At 51.8% G+C, this 16,721-nt stretch overlaps 1 protein-coding gene across 4 annotated transcripts in view; it reads left to right on the forward strand.

Annotated features, from left to right (window-relative positions):
* The window catches only part of IFT140 (intraflagellar transport 140), a 284,193-nt gene that overhangs the window by 220,182 nt on the left and 47,290 nt on the right, over nucleotides 1-16,721 (forward strand). For all 4 annotated transcript variants that reach the window (XM_070413315.1, XM_070413314.1, XM_070413317.1 and 1 more), the window contains exons 12-17: nucleotides 1,259-1,350; nucleotides 6,983-7,110; nucleotides 9,208-9,325; nucleotides 10,913-11,043; nucleotides 13,064-13,232; nucleotides 14,917-15,048. In XM_070413315.1, the coding sequence (XP_070269416.1) occupies nucleotides 1,259-1,350; nucleotides 6,983-7,110; nucleotides 9,208-9,325; nucleotides 10,913-11,043; nucleotides 13,064-13,232; nucleotides 14,917-15,048 (770 nt within the window). The remainder of the gene's footprint in view (nucleotides 1-1,258; nucleotides 1,351-6,982; nucleotides 7,111-9,207; nucleotides 9,326-10,912; nucleotides 11,044-13,063; nucleotides 13,233-14,916; nucleotides 15,049-16,721) is intronic.

Here is a 16,721-nt window from a genome sequence, read left to right on the forward strand (position 1 = left end):
TCCAGAGCTCTAGGGAAGAATCTGTTTCTTGCTTCTTCCAGCTTTTGGTGACTGTTGGCAGTCCTTGCTTGGGGTCACATTGTTCCTGTCTGAAATCTATCTCCCTCTTTAAAAAAAAAAATATTTTATTGATTTTTTTACAGAGAGGAAGGGAGAGGGATAGAGAGCCAGAAACATCGATAAGAGAGAATCATCGATCAGCTGCCTCCTGCACACCCCCTACTGGGGATGTGCCCGCAACCAAGGTACATGCCCTTGAACCTGGGACCCTTGAGTCCGCAGGCTGACGCTCTATCCACCGAGCCAAACCGGTCAGGGCTCTACCTCCCTCTTAATAGTGACACTTGTGATTGCATTTGGGGCCCACCTGGAAGGCCCAGGATACTCTCCCCATCCCAAGACCCTGGTATCTTTGGCCACAGAAGCTGAGATTCACAGGTTCCAGGGATGAGGACGTGATACCTTAGGGGGTGGCTTCCAGCCTACACAGCGACCATGAAGATGTGCTCCTCAGCCGGCTCGGCCATCCTGACCTCAGCCCTCTCCCCTCACACGATCCAAGGATGAGCCCTCCATGTGTTCCGTTGAACACCTCACCTCTCTGGGGGTGTTTGTGCTGGTTATCACCTGTCTCCCTCAGACCATTTCCTGTTTTTTTCCTCTAATGCTTTGTTGCCTGAAATTCTCTCCCAACACTTTTCTTGCTCTACCTTGTATTTTGCTGGTAATTGGCATCTTTTCCTCTCTTCTAGTGTAGGCCCCCTAGGGGCAGGATGAACTTCTTATTCACTCCATAGGACAAACAGCAGAGCAGGCACTGGAATATTCTGTCTTGTGTGTGTAACCATCTCCCCAACCAGATAAGAGCCTGTCTAGAAACTAGTGTAGAGACCAGCGCTTGTGGCCTCCAAAGTTCCACATAGGTTGAGCAGACACTTGCTTAAACCATTGTGCCCTCATAGGTGCTGTGCGGCCAGGAGGGAGAAAGGAGACACCACTGATGCGTGGTGCAGGGCCGGCACTGAGTGTCCACGCCAGGCCTGCAGCCTGCACAAGCCGTCACTGCCAGCTTGGCTGTGGGCAGTTCCCTGTCCCTCAGAGCCTCGCTTTCCTCACCTGCAACATGCAGAAAACACACCCCTCACAAAGCTATTATGAGGTCTGAGGCGAATTAGGGAACGTGTGTGAAAATGCTTCTTAAACTCTGAGGGAGCATGAGATGTTTGGCTGTGGCTGTCATGTTTATCTTTCATTTTAGGTACCTTTCTGTGTGAGTCTCCAGTGTTAGCGATGCACGAGGAAAACCTTTACACGGTGGAGCCAAATCGAGTTCAAGTTCGAACCTGGCAGGTAAATTGCTGCCCCAGAACGAGTGGGCTCTGATGATGAAGACAAGTAGAGCAAACTTTCTCCAAGTCAAGCCAGAGCCTGCACATTGGGTTTATCCAGACAGATCAGGAGCTGGAGAGCTGCTCCATCTGTAACTGTTGTGACTTCAGAAATCAGTAGGCAGGGAAAGGGCCTTTTGCAGTGAGGAGGTTAGATTACTGGACCTTGAGTACATGGGATTGTGGAATGGGAGGCAATGTTTGCTGTGCATCTTGGGGGCGAAGGAGCCGTTAGTTTAGGACATAATACCTTAGGACAGGCCTTTCCCCGCGTGTGTCTGAGGGAGAGGCCAGGATGGGAGCAATTCATGCCTCCAAATGACAGACCTCGAACACTATCCTGTTCCCTCTCTGTGGTGTGAAGAAACCTGCCCTGCCAGTGTGCTCAGTGGTTAGCATCAACCCATGAACTAGGAGGTCAGGACATATGCCCAAGTTCTGGGCTTGATCCCCAGTAGGGGGCGTGCAGGAGGCAGCTGATTGATGATTCTCTCTCATCATTGATGTTTCTATCTCTCTCTCCCTCTCCCTTCCTGTCTCTAAAATCAATAAAAACAAACAAACAAAAGAAACCCTTATCTGTCTGCATCCCACATACACGGAATGTGTGAAGCCGGCAGCTGGCATGTTGTATTCGTTTGCTGAGCCTGCCATAAAAATGTATCACAAACTGCAGGGCTTCAAACAATAAAAGTTTATTTTCTCACAGTTCAGGAAGCCAGACCACTAAAATCCAGGTGTGGGCTGGCTCCTGCTGAGGCTCTGAGGGAGAATGCAGCCCAGGCTTCTCCCAGTTCCTGGTGCTCGCTGGCAGTCTGGGTGCTCCGGGGCATGTAAATGCATCACTGCAGCCTCTGCCTGCACCTTCTCACGGAATCTCCCTGTGTCTGTGTTTCTCTTCTGTGTCCTATAAGGACACTGGGTTTATTTAGGGCCCACCCTAATCCAGAATGGTCTCCTCTTGAGGTCCTTAACTTACATCTGCAAAGACCCTTTTTCCAAATAAGGTCACCTTTACAGCTTCCGAGTGGACATATCTTTTGCTGGTCACCATTCAACCCAGTAAATGTAGCAGTGTTTTGCTTCAAGGTCAAGAACACCTATCATGGCCCTGGTTTTAGCGCTCAGTGTAACTGCTTCGTCCAGCTCTGAATCCTGTCCTGGGATCCAGCATTTGGTTTCGGGGGCATCTGTATCCGTGTTCTTGTACCTTTCAATGCTGCTCACCCACTCCTTCGTTCAGCAGTTCCCCAAGGAGCTCCCATGGGAGGAGTAAGGGGGCACACTCAGAGCAGGAGAGGGATGGGGATACCACAGGGGAGTCCGTGGAGTAGAGACTTGATGATGTGGGAAGCAGCCCACAGCCCATGTGCCCTCCCAGGGGCAAGTGCAGATTAAGGGACCCTCTGCTTGTTTAAGGTCAGAGAGGAGGCAGAGGCTGGAGGGAAGGAGGCAAGAGCCCATTGGGGCATCCCGTGCAAAGAAAGCTCACCTTCCTGCCCTAGCTGGGTTGGCTCAGTGGGTAGAATGTCAGCCTGCGGACCAGAGGGTCCCGGGTGCGATTCCGGTCAAGGGCACATACCTTGGTTGCAGGCTCCTCCCCACCCTGGGCCCTGGTCAGGGCACATGCAAGAGGCAACCAATCGATGTGTTTCTCTCGCATCGATGTTTCTCTGTCTTTCACTCTCTCTTCCATTCTCTCTAAAAGATCAATGGAAAAGTATCCTCAGATGAGGATTACCAAAAAAAGAAAGCTCACCTTCCTTGCAATGTCAGTTGGGCGGGGGCATAGGCAGGGCGGGTCATGTTCTTAAGAACAGATGACGGGGCAGCTCTGTCAGCAGAGAGATGACCTACGGGGCACTGGAGGGCTGGAGGCTTGGGGGGCGGGGGGGAGGTACGGCCTGCTGGGAAAGGACTGTTAGCACACTGAGAAAGGGCAAATGGCATAGTGAGCAAAGGCAAGGGTCTGCTGGGAAGGGGAGAAGGGCCTGCTGGGAAACCTGGAGGCAGCTGAGGAGCCTTGCCAGTGGGCTTGGAGGATGTCTCACAACAGGTGGCCTGGAGTTGTCCTTTCTGTTAATTTTTTAAAAAATATATTTTATTGATTTTTTTACAGAGAGGAAGGAAGAGGGATAGAGAGTTAGGAACATCGATGAGAGAGAAACATCGACCAGCCGCCTCCTGCACACCCCCCACTGGGGATGTGCTCACAACCAAGGCATGTGCCCTTGACCGGAATCGACCCCGGGACCCTTGAGTCCGCAGGCCGACGCTCTATCCACTGAGCCAAACCGGTTAGGGCTGTTAATTTTTTAACTAGAGGAGTGTGTGCCCACTGTAACGGGTAACATCCTGCCAGCACGTGTGAGGGGAAGACTGGGAGCTCTCCCCGTTGTGGACGCCTGGAGTGTGTCTTTTCAGACGCTTCTTCCTGCTGGTGCAGAGGTGGCCATGCAGACGAGTTGGTGCTCGTTTGGACCATGACAGGCACCTTCCAGTTTTCTAATGGGGCCTCCTTCCGGGCTGACACGTAGAGCTCCACTCCTCCCAGGCCTTCATACTGTGTGTGCAGTGAGCGGCCTGGGTTGAAGAGCAGTGATGGGCACCCGGGCGTGGGCTCGTTTATACAGAGGCTGGGGCTGAGGAAAGGGCTGGTGTCTGACAGATACTGCTGGAGGCTTACGCCGAGGGGAGAGCAGAGAAGTGGGGAACGCAGCAGGAGGGCCGGTGGGCCAGTCCCAAAACAGCGGGGGTTGTGCAGCCCGGAGAGGAGGGAAGGGGGCGTTTGGGCTTGCTTTTTTCTTGTGTTTATCTTTTCCTCCTAGAAGATAAGTTCTGTGTCAGTTTGGTGGGAAAGACTAGGGGAGCTGGCACACAGTGAAGTCAGGTAGGAGATGCCAAAGGTGAGAGGTCTAAGGGCCTGGAGCCAGGCAGGGTGCTGGGAGCTGAGGCCAGCGTGGAGGGAGGGGATGAATCAGTTGGTGAGCAGTTGGATGGTGGGTGGCAACAAAGGGGAAAAAATTGAGGATTTTCATCCAAGGATATCTTCTCCATTGATTTTTGGAGAGTGGAAGGGAGGGAGGAAGAGAGACACATCAATTGGTTGACACCCACATGGGCCCTGACTGGGCCTGGGGATCGACCCTGCAACCCAGATTCATGCCCTTAACCGGGAATGGAATTCGTGACCCTTCAGTGCAGAGGCTGATGCTCTAATCAGGCAGGTCTGAGTTTTCTAGTTTGGGAGTCCGGGTTAAATTTTTTTCAAATATATTTTTATTGATTTCAGAGAGGAAGGGAGAGAGAGAGAGAGAACTAGAAACATCAGTGATGAGGGATAATCATTGATTGGCTGCCTCCTGCACACACCCCATACTAGGGACCGAGCCAGCAACCCTAGCATGTGCCCTCACCTGGAATTGAAATATGACCTCCTGGTTCATAGGTCAATGCTCAACCACTGAGTCACGCTGGCCGGGCGTGATGCCTTAAGATGGAAACTACAGAAACAGTGCAGGTTTGGCGGTACCAGGTGCAAGGTAGTAGGTCTACCTTGGACACCCCTCAGAGATGCCCAAGAGCTAGTTGGAAATACAGGTTCTGGCCCTGGCCAGCTTGGCTCAGTGGTTAGAAGGTCAGCCTGCACACCAGAGGGTCTCGGGTTCAATTCCTGGTCAAGGGCATGTACCTGGGTTGCAGGTTCAATTCCCGGTCCCAGTCAGGACGCATGCAGGTTTCAACCAATCAGTGTGTCTCTCTCACATTGATGTTTCCCTCTCCCTCTCTTCCTCTCTCCCCTCCCTTCCACTGTCGCTCTAAAAATCAGTGGAAAAATAATACCCTCACTCCTTGGGTGAGGTATTAAAAAAAAAAAAAGGAATAGTACAGATTCTGAAGGTCAGGGGCTGGATCAGTGCTCTAAAGGAATAAATTTGGGAATTTGGAATACATTGATGTAAAGATGATAGTTGAACCAAGGTAGAAGCAAGATGATTTCAAGTGTGTACCCTGGGTACACAGCGTGTAAGGAGCAGCAGCGGAGAGGTTGAGCAAAGGAGCTGATACACCCATCCTGTCGTCATTAATGCGGTCGTCCTTGGTCCAGTCAGTAGTCACCTGTGACTCTTCCTTTGACCCTACGTTTAAGCAGCTGTTTGCTTATTCCACAAGCATTTATTAAGCTCCTGCTCAGTGCATCAGAATGAAGATCAGATTGTTCAGTTTAGAATTCCTCCTTTCCTGCCCCCCGGCCATTCATCCCCCAACCCGAGACTCCTGGACAGTTTGCACAGGTTTTTGCCGCCTTGCCTGCTCTCGGAGTTTCTCTCTGTTTAGTATTATGAGCTCACTAAGCTCAGTGGGAACCCTCCCTGTCATCCAGCTTGCTTCCTCACTCTCCCGTGCGCTGGACCTATGCCTCCACTGCTGCCGGGCCCAGCCCTGCGATGCCCTCAGCTGTGCACACCTCGCGCCCCTCTCCAAGCTCCCAGGGACATGCCGCTCACTGCCGGAGTGCCTGCTCCCGCCCTGGTGCTATGCAGGGTGCAGGCACTCCCCGATCACTGCTTGAATTGAGCCAGGAGCCTCTTTTAACTCAGAGGAGCAGGGTCAGCTGTATACAGGACATGCTGCAAAGCCCAAGCTCTGCCCAGCCTGACTGTGGCCACTCTTTCAATGTGCTGTTAAGAATGATGTTTTAAATTAAATGACATTTAAACACTTTAAACAATGTAATTAGTTATGAAATTACTTCATGGCTCAGAACCCTTTAGAGTCCTCCAGCTTCACTTTCAACAAAATCTGACTCTTTCCCTCTTTTTGTGACTTTTGGCCTGCACTAATGCCACCCCGCGTGGCCTCACCGTGGCTTGTTCCTTCCCACTGCGGGGGCCTCAGGGTTCCCAGACCAGCCCTTCCTACTCCAGTGCATGCCATCTTCTGTTCCTGAAATGATGGCCCACAGCCCTCCAGATAGCTGGCTCCTTCTCCCCAACCTCAGTTTAAATATTGCCTCCAGACAAGACTTACTTCTCGAACATTTTACTGAAGTGTGATACACGTCCAGGAAAGCGGCCATGTCGTCCATAGTGTTCATACAGCTCAGTGAGTTTTCACAGGTGGAACATACCCATGATGTAACTACTATCCCATCCACTCACTGACCTCTCCACGCAAAGGCAACCACTTATGTGACACCAGCAACATAGTAAGTATATCAGAGGCTTTCACTTAAGACCTATGTAGACAAGGCCTCCTGGACCAACCCAAACAGATGGGATTGACCATCTCACCACCATTAGCATCCTGTCACCTCCCTAGCGCTTCCTCAGGTTGAGGTTACATGTGTATTTGCTTGTTGACCTAGTGGATGTCTGTCTCCCTCTCGGGACTGTAAGCATGAGGGGTTCCCTGAGGGCAGGGCCACCTTCCCTGTGTCGTGTTAGAGCCCAGCTGGTCGCACACTGAGCCGTCAGTCCGTTGTCTGAGTGTGTGAGTGGAGCACATGGGATTCTCTGTAAATAATGTTTAGTCATAAAAGTAAAATGCTACACAGCAGCTTTTCTGAGTTCCTCGTCCTTTCCTCTCCTCAGGGGACCGTGAAACAGCTCCTGCTCTTCTCTGAGACGGAGGGGAACCCATGCTTCCTGGACATCTGTGGAAATTACCTGGTCATCGGGACAGACTTGGCTCACTTTAAAAGCTTCGATCTTTCCCGAAGGTACAGTGTGTGTCCAAATGAAAGGATTACATTTTAAAAGTTAGGAGATAATGTGGCGGGTATGAAATGGACAGGAGCTAGAAAACTCTTTATGTTCTCCTTTCAACACTAACATGCCCCTAAATTTTTTTTAAAACACCTGTTTTGGCTTAAATTCTCAATCTTTCCATGATGGGGAAGAAGAGGGGGTTGAACAGGTGATGCATGGGGGGTTTCTTAGGGTAAGGAAACTTCAGTGTGATAGATACGGAGCCTGGTCTGTTTGTCAAAACCCATAGAACCTCTCAGCAAAAATGAGCAAAGCATGTGCACATTTTTTACAAATCTTTTAGATCGGGGGGCCCCAGAATGGAATGCAGAAGGTGACAGAACATCCACCTGCATTACCAATGCGTGAAACAAGCTCACTGGGGGGCGTGTGGCCGACCTGAGCCACTTTGGGAACGAGTGGCGACTGTAAGACTCAAAGCACAGGGTCTGCACGCAGCATGGTGCTCTGGTTGACAAAGTTAATCCCCACAGGGGTGCAGGGTGACAATCCAGTACTGCTACGCTGGCAGTGAGCAGTGAAGCGAATGGATGGAGGGTGCTTAGAGCTGGGTGGGAGGTTGGGACAAGCATGGAGGAGGCAAGAGTGATCTCTGTGGTGATGGATTAGAACTGGAGACACAAATTTGAAGTCTTGTTTAGCTTAATAAAGATCCATAAGAAGATAGTTACACATATGTGTCTATACACCAGTCAGTGCACACACATTTCCTTGTTCTGTCAGCTGAGGGCCTAGACGCAAGGACCCTCCCAGGGCAACCAGCACCCCAGGGCCCAGACTCGGGTGTCTAACAGCATCTCCCAAACAAGGAGCCAGGGTCCTTGGAGAAATGGCAGATCTAGGGCTGAGGCAGCCAATGTTCAAGATGAGCCCAGAGTGTCTTAAATGTCAGAAAGTGAGAAAGTGCTAATATATATATAATGATGGGGTGTGTCAGGGGACATAGGAGCCACCTAAAAGAGTTCCTAGTGGCCCAAGCTGAAAGCTGGAACAATTTGAGCAACAAAATAAAAAGAACAGCTTTGTGTTAGAACCCAAAGTAGAAAATAAATACCTGTGCATTCATGCTAATATAAATAAGTGACGGATAAGTTAATAAGTAGAGGAAGAGAGACAGATAATCCACAGAAGAATTGCAAATCGTTTATGTAGATTCTCCTCCCCATGGAGGGGAACATAACCCCCACTTCGTAAGTGTGGGCTGTACATAGTGACGTCCTCCCAAAGGGGACAGTCCTGGGAGGGGGGAAGGAGTAACTCTACAGACATGACCCCAGACAGGAGAGACCGGGGTCAGCAGCACAGACCCTGACATGATGTGATGACAACGGCACTGTACCTGTGGGTTCTTCTCCTAAAACCCACACCACAGGCGAAGCATGAGAAAAACACCAGACCCTTCCTTCCCACTGGGCGGTGGGACCCCCACAGAACAGCTGACCAGTCCTCCTCAAATCTGCGTGGGCATCAAAAGCAGGAGTCCAGCCCGGAGGAGCCTATGGAGGCCTGGTGACCAGAAGCCATGCGGGTCCCATTGGGATCCTGGGACAGAAGGGATATTAGGGAGGAACTGAGGAAGAGTGAATAAAGTAAAAAAAAAAAAAACCATGATGAGCAAACCCAGGGTTGTTTCTATAGGTAACAAACTAGAACCAGCTAAACGGGAGGAGGTAAGTACATTTTAGTTCATCCCTGTGATGGAACGTACGCAGATGTAATAGTGTGATATAGCAATCCCGTTCTGAAAGGAGAGATCACAGATTGCTGCAAGGGGAAACGCAGGGGGGCAGGAGAGGGCGGAAATGACATATTCATATTTGCTGATAAGAACGTGAGAACTTTAAAAATTCACCCTGCATTCTGAGCCTGGCCCGTTGCCTGTTTCCCGGGGCATAAGGCACCCGGGAGTGAGAGCAGCTGGGCCACTGGGCGGGACTCAGTTCTGTGAACAAAGGTTTGGGGTCACTGGCGAAGCAGGGCCTTCCTCTGACCTGCCGTGCACAGCGACCCGACGGTGAGTGTGCGCTGACCCTGTCCTCCTCCTGCAGGGAGGCGAAGGTGCACTGCAGCTGCAAGAACCTGGCCGAGCTGGTCCCTGGTGTGGGGGGCATTGTGTCGCTCAGATGTAATGCCAACGGCAACAAGATCAGCATCCACCCCAGCAAGGTGGGTGCCCGTGGGGCGGGCCTCTGTTCCTTCTCTTCGGTCTCCGTTAGTTGCTCTCACAGGACTCTGGGCCTTCCTGTCCGTGTCTTTTGCGTCCACTCCTGTCCCTTTGTGTCCCAGCTTCCATTCCTCTTCCTCTTTCATCCCCTCTCCAGGGGGTCCTCTCCTCCTGCCCGTGCCCTCTCCCACCTGGTGCTGTCCTTGCCCTCCCCACCTACGCAGCTTCCGTTTTTTCCTGCCTTTCTTCCTTTCTGATTTCATCAGACACGGTTTCTTCTTCACAGAACCCCTCACCTCTCCTCTTTTCTGTCTCTTTTCATTGCCCACCTAAACTCTTCCGGTCCAAGGGGTTCACAGGGTTGCTGGAGACGGTGCGACATCGGGGTGTGGGCACCTGCGTGGAGGGCTGAAGGCAAGGTGACGGAGGGCGTGTTCGTCCTGCTCCCGGTGGCTGGTGCCTTGCCTCCCACTAGCATGTTCATGTTTTCATTCGTTTGTGCTCTTGGTCACGCATTCAAGAGTTGATTATGGGTTGCTTCCATGCACAATGCACTTTGCTGGGCACTGTAGATACAGGTTGATCAATTAAACGAGGATCTGGCTCCCCACTGTGGTTGAACAGACATTGATCAAAGGGTGAGGCAAACACGTACATTTTTACAGCCCCGGTGAGAGCTGGGAGGACAGTGCCAGTACCCAGAGAGCGAGTAACAGGGAGGAGTTGCCCTCCAGGGAGGTCAGGAGGCTCCCAAATGCGGTGATAGTGGAGCCAAGCTGTGAACCCTAGTAGAATAAAGTCTACCTAAATTCTTGGCATTTGTTGCCCCTAGCAACCAAGCTGGTTCCCTTTTCTCGGTTCCTTTTGCGTGTGCACATGTACCTTTCCGTGTGAGGATCAAGAACAAAGGAGAGATGAGGAGTGAGATGATAGCATTCGCAGTGGTAGCTGTGCCATCTTGCACCTAACACTTCCTGTTTAATGAGTGAAGAGATTGAGACAAATTCTTTGTCTAAAGATGCGGCTGTGACTGAGAGCCCTGCTCACGTCCAGACTGTATGGGGAAGGGCTGGGACTTGGGGAGAACAAACAAGAGAGGTTGACTGGTGCCTGGGGTTGACCTAATCAAGGGAATGTCTTTAGGGAGTGGGGGGAGTATGAGCCCGGCTGGTGAGCAGGTGAGAGGGAGAGCTCAGAGCCCGGGACACTTGGGAGAAGAGTCCCAGAGGGAGGGCAGCCTCGTTCCTCAGACGCCAGTCACCCCCAGGGAGCTGCATCAGAGTTGGTTTATCCGAATCCAGACTCCTTCTTGTTCCCGTGGTCCATCCACCGCAGCTAAAAGGACGTCGCACTCAAGTCCATACTGAGGACAGCTGGATAGCTGTCGTTGACCTTCACAACATTTGGGGGTTTATTTTCAATTCTCTGAAATTATAAAGTAGCAACTCAACAACCATTTTGTGGGATGACAGTAAATTGACATTCAGGTTCTGATGCTGGACACACTCCGGCCAGAGTGGCCGGGCCATTGACACCAGGACGGGCTTTCTCACACGCGGGCTCTGAGCCTCTGGTTTCTCTTCCCCTAGGCTGACAGCAGCCCCGATTCCAGAATCTGTTTCTATGACGTGGAAATGGACACAGTGACCGTCTTCGACTTCAAGATGGGACAGATTGATCAGAGAGAGACACTGTCCTTTAATGGGCAGGAAACTACGAAGTAAGATTGTGGTTTGGGGGAATTTTGTTGAAAATACTCAGACTCAACCTGTCGGCAGGTTTTCTAAGTTATGACCTCAGAAGAGCCCAGCAGTTATTCATAGTGAAGACGGAAGGTGAAGGAGAAGCACACTTGGGCAGTTGGGATCGATCTGGACCTTTAATCTCTGTTTTCTAGGTTCTGAGGTTCTGGAATTGGCGTCTGAAAGGGCCGTGACTGGGGTGTCTACAGAAACGGCCCCACATCCCAGGAGAGAGAATTGCTCGGCCCTTAGACCTATCCCCGTCTCCGATGGTCGGGAGGGCGTGTCTCTTTAGAGAATGTGTTTCTAGAAAAAAAGGAATCTTTTTCTCCAGGGAGTTCACGGAATTTGTATTTGTAGGTCCTTCTACTACTAAGAAAATATTCATAGAATTTAAGTGCTTATACCAGTGGTCGGCAAACTGCGGCCCCTTGAGTGTGGCTCTTCCACAGAATACCACATGCGGGCGTGCACGTACAGCGCGATTGAAACTTCGTGGCCACACTCAAGGGGCCAAAGAGCCGCATGTGGCTCGTGAGCCGCAGTTTGCCGACCACTGGGCCTTATATTATTCCGCCTACAGTTCACATTTGATTCTGCACAAAGTGCCTCATGAGAGCAAAGTGCAGTGTTCAGAGGGCTGGGGGCCCGGGGGGCTGACTCTGGCCCTTGTGGGAGCAGCTGCGTGGCCCCTGTGCAGGTCGGTGTATAAGCAGCAAAGGGAGTGCAGAGGCGGGAAGCCTGCAGGCTGGGGCAGGGGAGAGTGGCTGCCAGGAATGGCTGAGCCGGTGCTGTTCTCTGGCTGCCCTGTTCCTTTTGCTCCTGTCACAGCCCCCTCCTGCCCCCGTTGAGCCTGCCTCCCACGCTCCCACCTCTCTCCTCCTCAGAGTCCCTTTCTGGAAACCTCTTTTACCTGGTGGCTTAAACTCGCATCTGCTGGTGGCCCCACCTGAACATGCTTATCTTCACTTCTCACCAAGTTTGGCTTCACTTCTCCATCTCCAGGCGTCCCTGGAGTTTCTTGCCATCACCTCAAAAACGGACCCCCAGCTCTGCCTCACTCCCCAGAAGCCCTGTTCTTGCCCGCAGCACCGTTTTTCTGGGTCACCCGATCTGAAACCTCAGAACTAACCTTCCCTTTACCTCCACTCCCTGTGACTCTAGTCCCCAGTGTTCTTGTTTGGAAATGCCTCTGAGTCACGCTTCCCCCTCCGCACTCTGATGTTTGTACTTCCCTCCTAGTTGCTGCGGGAGCCCCTGAGCCACACCCTTGTGTCCACCCCCCTCACCAGGCCAATCCCGAGGTGCCCCTGGCACTCTGTGGGTCACCACAAATGCTTGTTTACCTGCCCTGCTGTATGCTCGGTCTTGGAGCAGTGATATCTGTGAGGGCTGCTGGTCAGGTCCCCAGGCTCCTGCATGGCCACACAGGCACAGGGAGCCTGTCCCTGCCTTCATACTCCCTGGGGGTGGGGTGGGGCTCCCTGTCTTTTGTCAGTTGCCTGCCTTCTTTTGAGATCTGTTCCATTCTTTGCCACCCAGCCCATTTTTTCTCCCTCCAGTTCTTCATTGCATTCTGGGCCTGTAGAGCAGGGAGATTTAAAGGAGGGAGGGACCAGGGGTAAATGCACTGCATCACACGGGTCACGGCTGGAAATGGACCCCAGGCGCAAAGCTGCCCAGCAGGGGGTGCTGTCCCACCTTGAGGTCCACCCCCTAGTCCTGGACTTTGGGACCAGCATCAGGGACCTTCCACGTGACCTCTAGAGCCCACGCCTCATCGTCTCCCCCATTAGACTCCACTGGGACTCTTTCAACCAGTTGTTTTAAATGTGAAAGGATACGATCAGACAGGCTGCATTGCAGCATGGTGTGCCCGTATACTCCCAGGCTGGAGCTCCGGCAAGGCCTGCAACGCTGACTGGAGACTGGCCTGAAGGTGTTGCGGAGGCTGAGAACAGGAACTCTCTCATGGGTTCCCATGGGCCTCTCTTTCAGGAACCACGCCTTCGGGGATGGGACGCTGGCACATCTTGTTCCCGTGAGCCACTTCTGGGATCAGAGTGAGCCCAGGCTGTTCGTGTGCGAGGCCGTGCGGGAGGCAACGGGGGCCCAGCTGCAGCTCTCGGACAGAAAGGCCCACGCCAAGGACAGCGCCGGCCCCACGGTACTGCGCAGCCGCATTTGTGCTTAGAGGCATGGGGACTTGGGACTTAAGGGTGCACAATCTTGGTGACAAGGCTTATAGGAAAGTTACAGGGAAATTCATTCACGTGGAGCATGAATGTGTGCCTGTAGCCTCTCCCGTGGGCTGACACGAGGAGGCTGAGCCCACCCTCTGTCTTGCCTGGCTAGTGTAATACGCTGTTCTCCTGCTCTCTCCACCTGCTGTCAGCATGTCCTGTGACAGGCACTGAGGCAGCATGCTGACCCCTCATTCGTTCCACAGCCTCCTCGCCTCAGTCACGCTCTCTGCTCTTGCCACCCACTCCCCAAGCTCTGCAGGGTCTCCCTCTCCCACCTGATGACTCTCAGGGCCGCATCCCGAGGGCCTGGACGCTGACACTTTCCAGTTCTTATGCATTGTGGGACGGATGTCTAGCGCCTGGGAAAGCCCAGTGGTTTCCTGTGCTGCTTTCTTTCTTTTTTAAATATATTTTATTGATATTTTACAGAAAGGAAGGGAGAGGGATATAGAGTTAGAAACATCGATGAGTAAGAAACATTGATCAGCTGCCTCCTGCTCACCCCCCCACTGGGGATGTGCCCGCAGCCAAGGTACATGCCCTTGACCGGAATCGAACCTGGGACCCCCTCAGTCCGCAGGCCGCCGCTCTATCCACTGAGCCAAACCGGTTAGGGATGCTGTGCCCCTTTCTAAGCCATCTCTTTCCAAGAGAATTTATACGCAGGGTCTTCAGTAAGTCAGCAAAGGACAGCCGCCCTCTAACTTTAGGGGGCTTGTCTCCCTGCCGAAGGAATTTCCCTTCGGATGCCCTGAGATTATCAGCAATCTGTGTCCGTGCTCCGAGATTTTCAGAAGTGGATCCGACCATTGGTTCTGAAGCACTGAGTGGGAAAGTGTATTGAGGTAGCATCTCTTCACTGGATTGAGAGGAGCGAAGACATTGCCAGGGGAATTTCCCTCATGGTAGAGGGCCGGGTGACAAGTCCAGACAAGTGATAAGAACATGCAGATTGATGATGAGGGAGTGTACACATGAAGGGCACTTTCCAGCAGTTTGAACAGATAGCTCTTTGGGTCTTTTCTGAAGATGATGAGAAAGTGTAGGAATTCACACAGCAAGAAAAGGCTCCGGCACCCCGAGGCCCCCTGTTGCTTTCCTGTTCAGAAGGGGCTGCAGCCGGGAGCTGCTGTTCTGAGTCCCGCAGGACAGGACCCTGAAGAGCCCCCCCCCCGTGCATTTCCTATTCCTTGGAAGCTGCAGCAGGAATCTTTTTGTCGTCACTGCTCCGGGTGGTTTTAAATCAGAGTAAAGAATCTGAGGGGGCTATCTTTTCAACATGAGAGCTCTTCTGAGTTTCCGTCCCCAGCTCGGTGGGAATGTTAGTCTTTGCCACAAGGACATCAGTCAGTGAGAATGACCTAGTGGCTCTCAAACCGGATGAGGTGCATCCTCCAGAAGATCCGTCAGTTTTTCCAAAGTACGGGAGATGGCGGTGGAGGCTGGTGTTGCCATAGGCCCGGGGGAGAGTGGATTATCTGCGTCAGAGTGTGCTCATCCTGTTTTATCTGTGTTCTATGTGAATACCTCGGCAAGGAAAATGGGAATTAGACACAAAATAGTAAAGTCTATTGCCAGACTAACAACCATCTTTCCCTCTCCCAGGCGGACGCGTTGATTCTGTCCTTCTTCATCTCCGAAGAGCATGGCTTCTTGCTTCAGGACAGCTTCTCACGGCCTCCCACCTACCAGTCTCTCCTGGGGATGGAAGTGCCGCATTATTACTTCACAAAGAAGGTGCGAGTCTCGTGAGCACCAGGCGTGTTCTCGGGTCCCTCTTCTGGGCTGGGCTTGGGGCTCCCCGGCGGGAAATGGGGCGCCTCTGCTCACCGCTCATGGACAAGGCAAACCGTCTGCTCCAATTTGTCCCCTGAAATTCCAGCAAGTGTCAGGAGGAGCAGGAGACGGCTTTGCTCTCAAGACAGAGCTGTGCTGAGGAGGCGGTGTCCTCCCAGGGGCTCCCCCGAGGGCACCACACCCTGCAGCTTTCCTGCCCTTTTTATTCAGCTGTGTTTTTAAAATTGTGTGTTCCTGGAAAAGTTAGACGCTACAAAAAAAGAAAGAAAGACCAAAGATGATGCAAATCTCCACAGACCCAGCCCCCAGACATGGTCACTGTGACCACGCTGGCATGTGGCCTTGCAAGAGGTGTCTGTACTTACCTACGTCTGTGCATGTCACACACGTGCAGGTTTTAAGTCTGTGAGGGAACAGGGTTGTTCTCAGCACATACATGCTCATGCCCCAGTGTGGTTACTGTGGCCGAGTTACTTGCCTTCCCTGGGACTTGGTCTCCTCAGCTGTGTGGCCCCCTGGCCTCTGCACGTCCCCTGACGAGCTGAGTGTGGGTCTGTGGTTCTGAGACTGCAAAACTGCTTGTGTCATGGCATGAGTGATCGAAACAACGAAACTGGGCACAGTTGGTTCCCATGTCCCTAAAAATACCACATAAAATGACATGGCATGGGCGTGGGCATGATGAATAGTTTATGGACTGACATTTACTTGTGATAAATGGATCTTTGTGAAAATTGGGAATGGACTCATGTGACTTTTCCAGAATCCCTGTGCTCTGTCGATGCAGGTTTTCTCTATCCCTTATTTGAAATAGATGGGTTCCACCAGATGAGCATTTTTTTTGAGTTCCATTATTTCGTGCTCCTTTGGCATTTTCTGCTCTTGGACTAGAGAACTCAGAAAATTGTGGGAGACATTTGAATTCTTCCTATTGCGTTTCCCCCCGTTGTCTCACATTGTGGACTCTGGTTCCTCTCACACATTTATGCGTCTTTCTCTCATTCTTGTCTTCTCTGTGCTACTCCCCTAGTTGTCCAAGAGAGGAGACGAGTGTGATGCAGTGTAAGATGACTCCCCACTTATCCTCTGTTACCTTAACTCTGCCCTTTTCTCAAGATCTTTCTTTATGTTGAGCTACACTTGTCTATGACAATACTTCCCACCTCACCTGCATGTCCTCTTTAATCAGATTTATCAAGGATATGACACCGTATCAGCTCCCCATGTCACCACAGAGCTCTTGTCCTGGCCAGACGTGGCATGAACAGGCTGTCACCTGATGTCTGCTTTACAGGAAATAGTTGACCTACATTTGCAATGTAGGAAGTCTTATTAATTTGACTCTAAGGTGCTTGTGGTAAATGGCCATAAAGCAGTGGTTCTCAACCTTCTGGCCCTTTAAATACAGTTCCTCATGTTGTGACCCAACCATAAAATTATTTTCGTTGCTACTTCATAGCTAATGTTGCTACTGTTATGAATCGTCATGTAAATATCTGATATGCAGGATGGTCATAGGCGACCCCTGTGAAAGGGTCGTTCGACCGCCAAAGGGGTCGCAACCCACAGGTTGAGAACCGCTGTCATAAAGCCTTGTATTTCTTTAAAAGCTG

Source organism: Myotis yumanensis, unplaced genomic scaffold (assembly GCF_028538775.1).
Source record: "Myotis yumanensis isolate MYYU_CA2020_CCGP unplaced genomic scaffold, mMyoYum1.0.hap1 SCAF_4, whole genome shotgun sequence".
Taxonomy (NCBI): Eukaryota; Metazoa; Chordata; class Mammalia; order Chiroptera; family Vespertilionidae; genus Myotis; species Myotis yumanensis.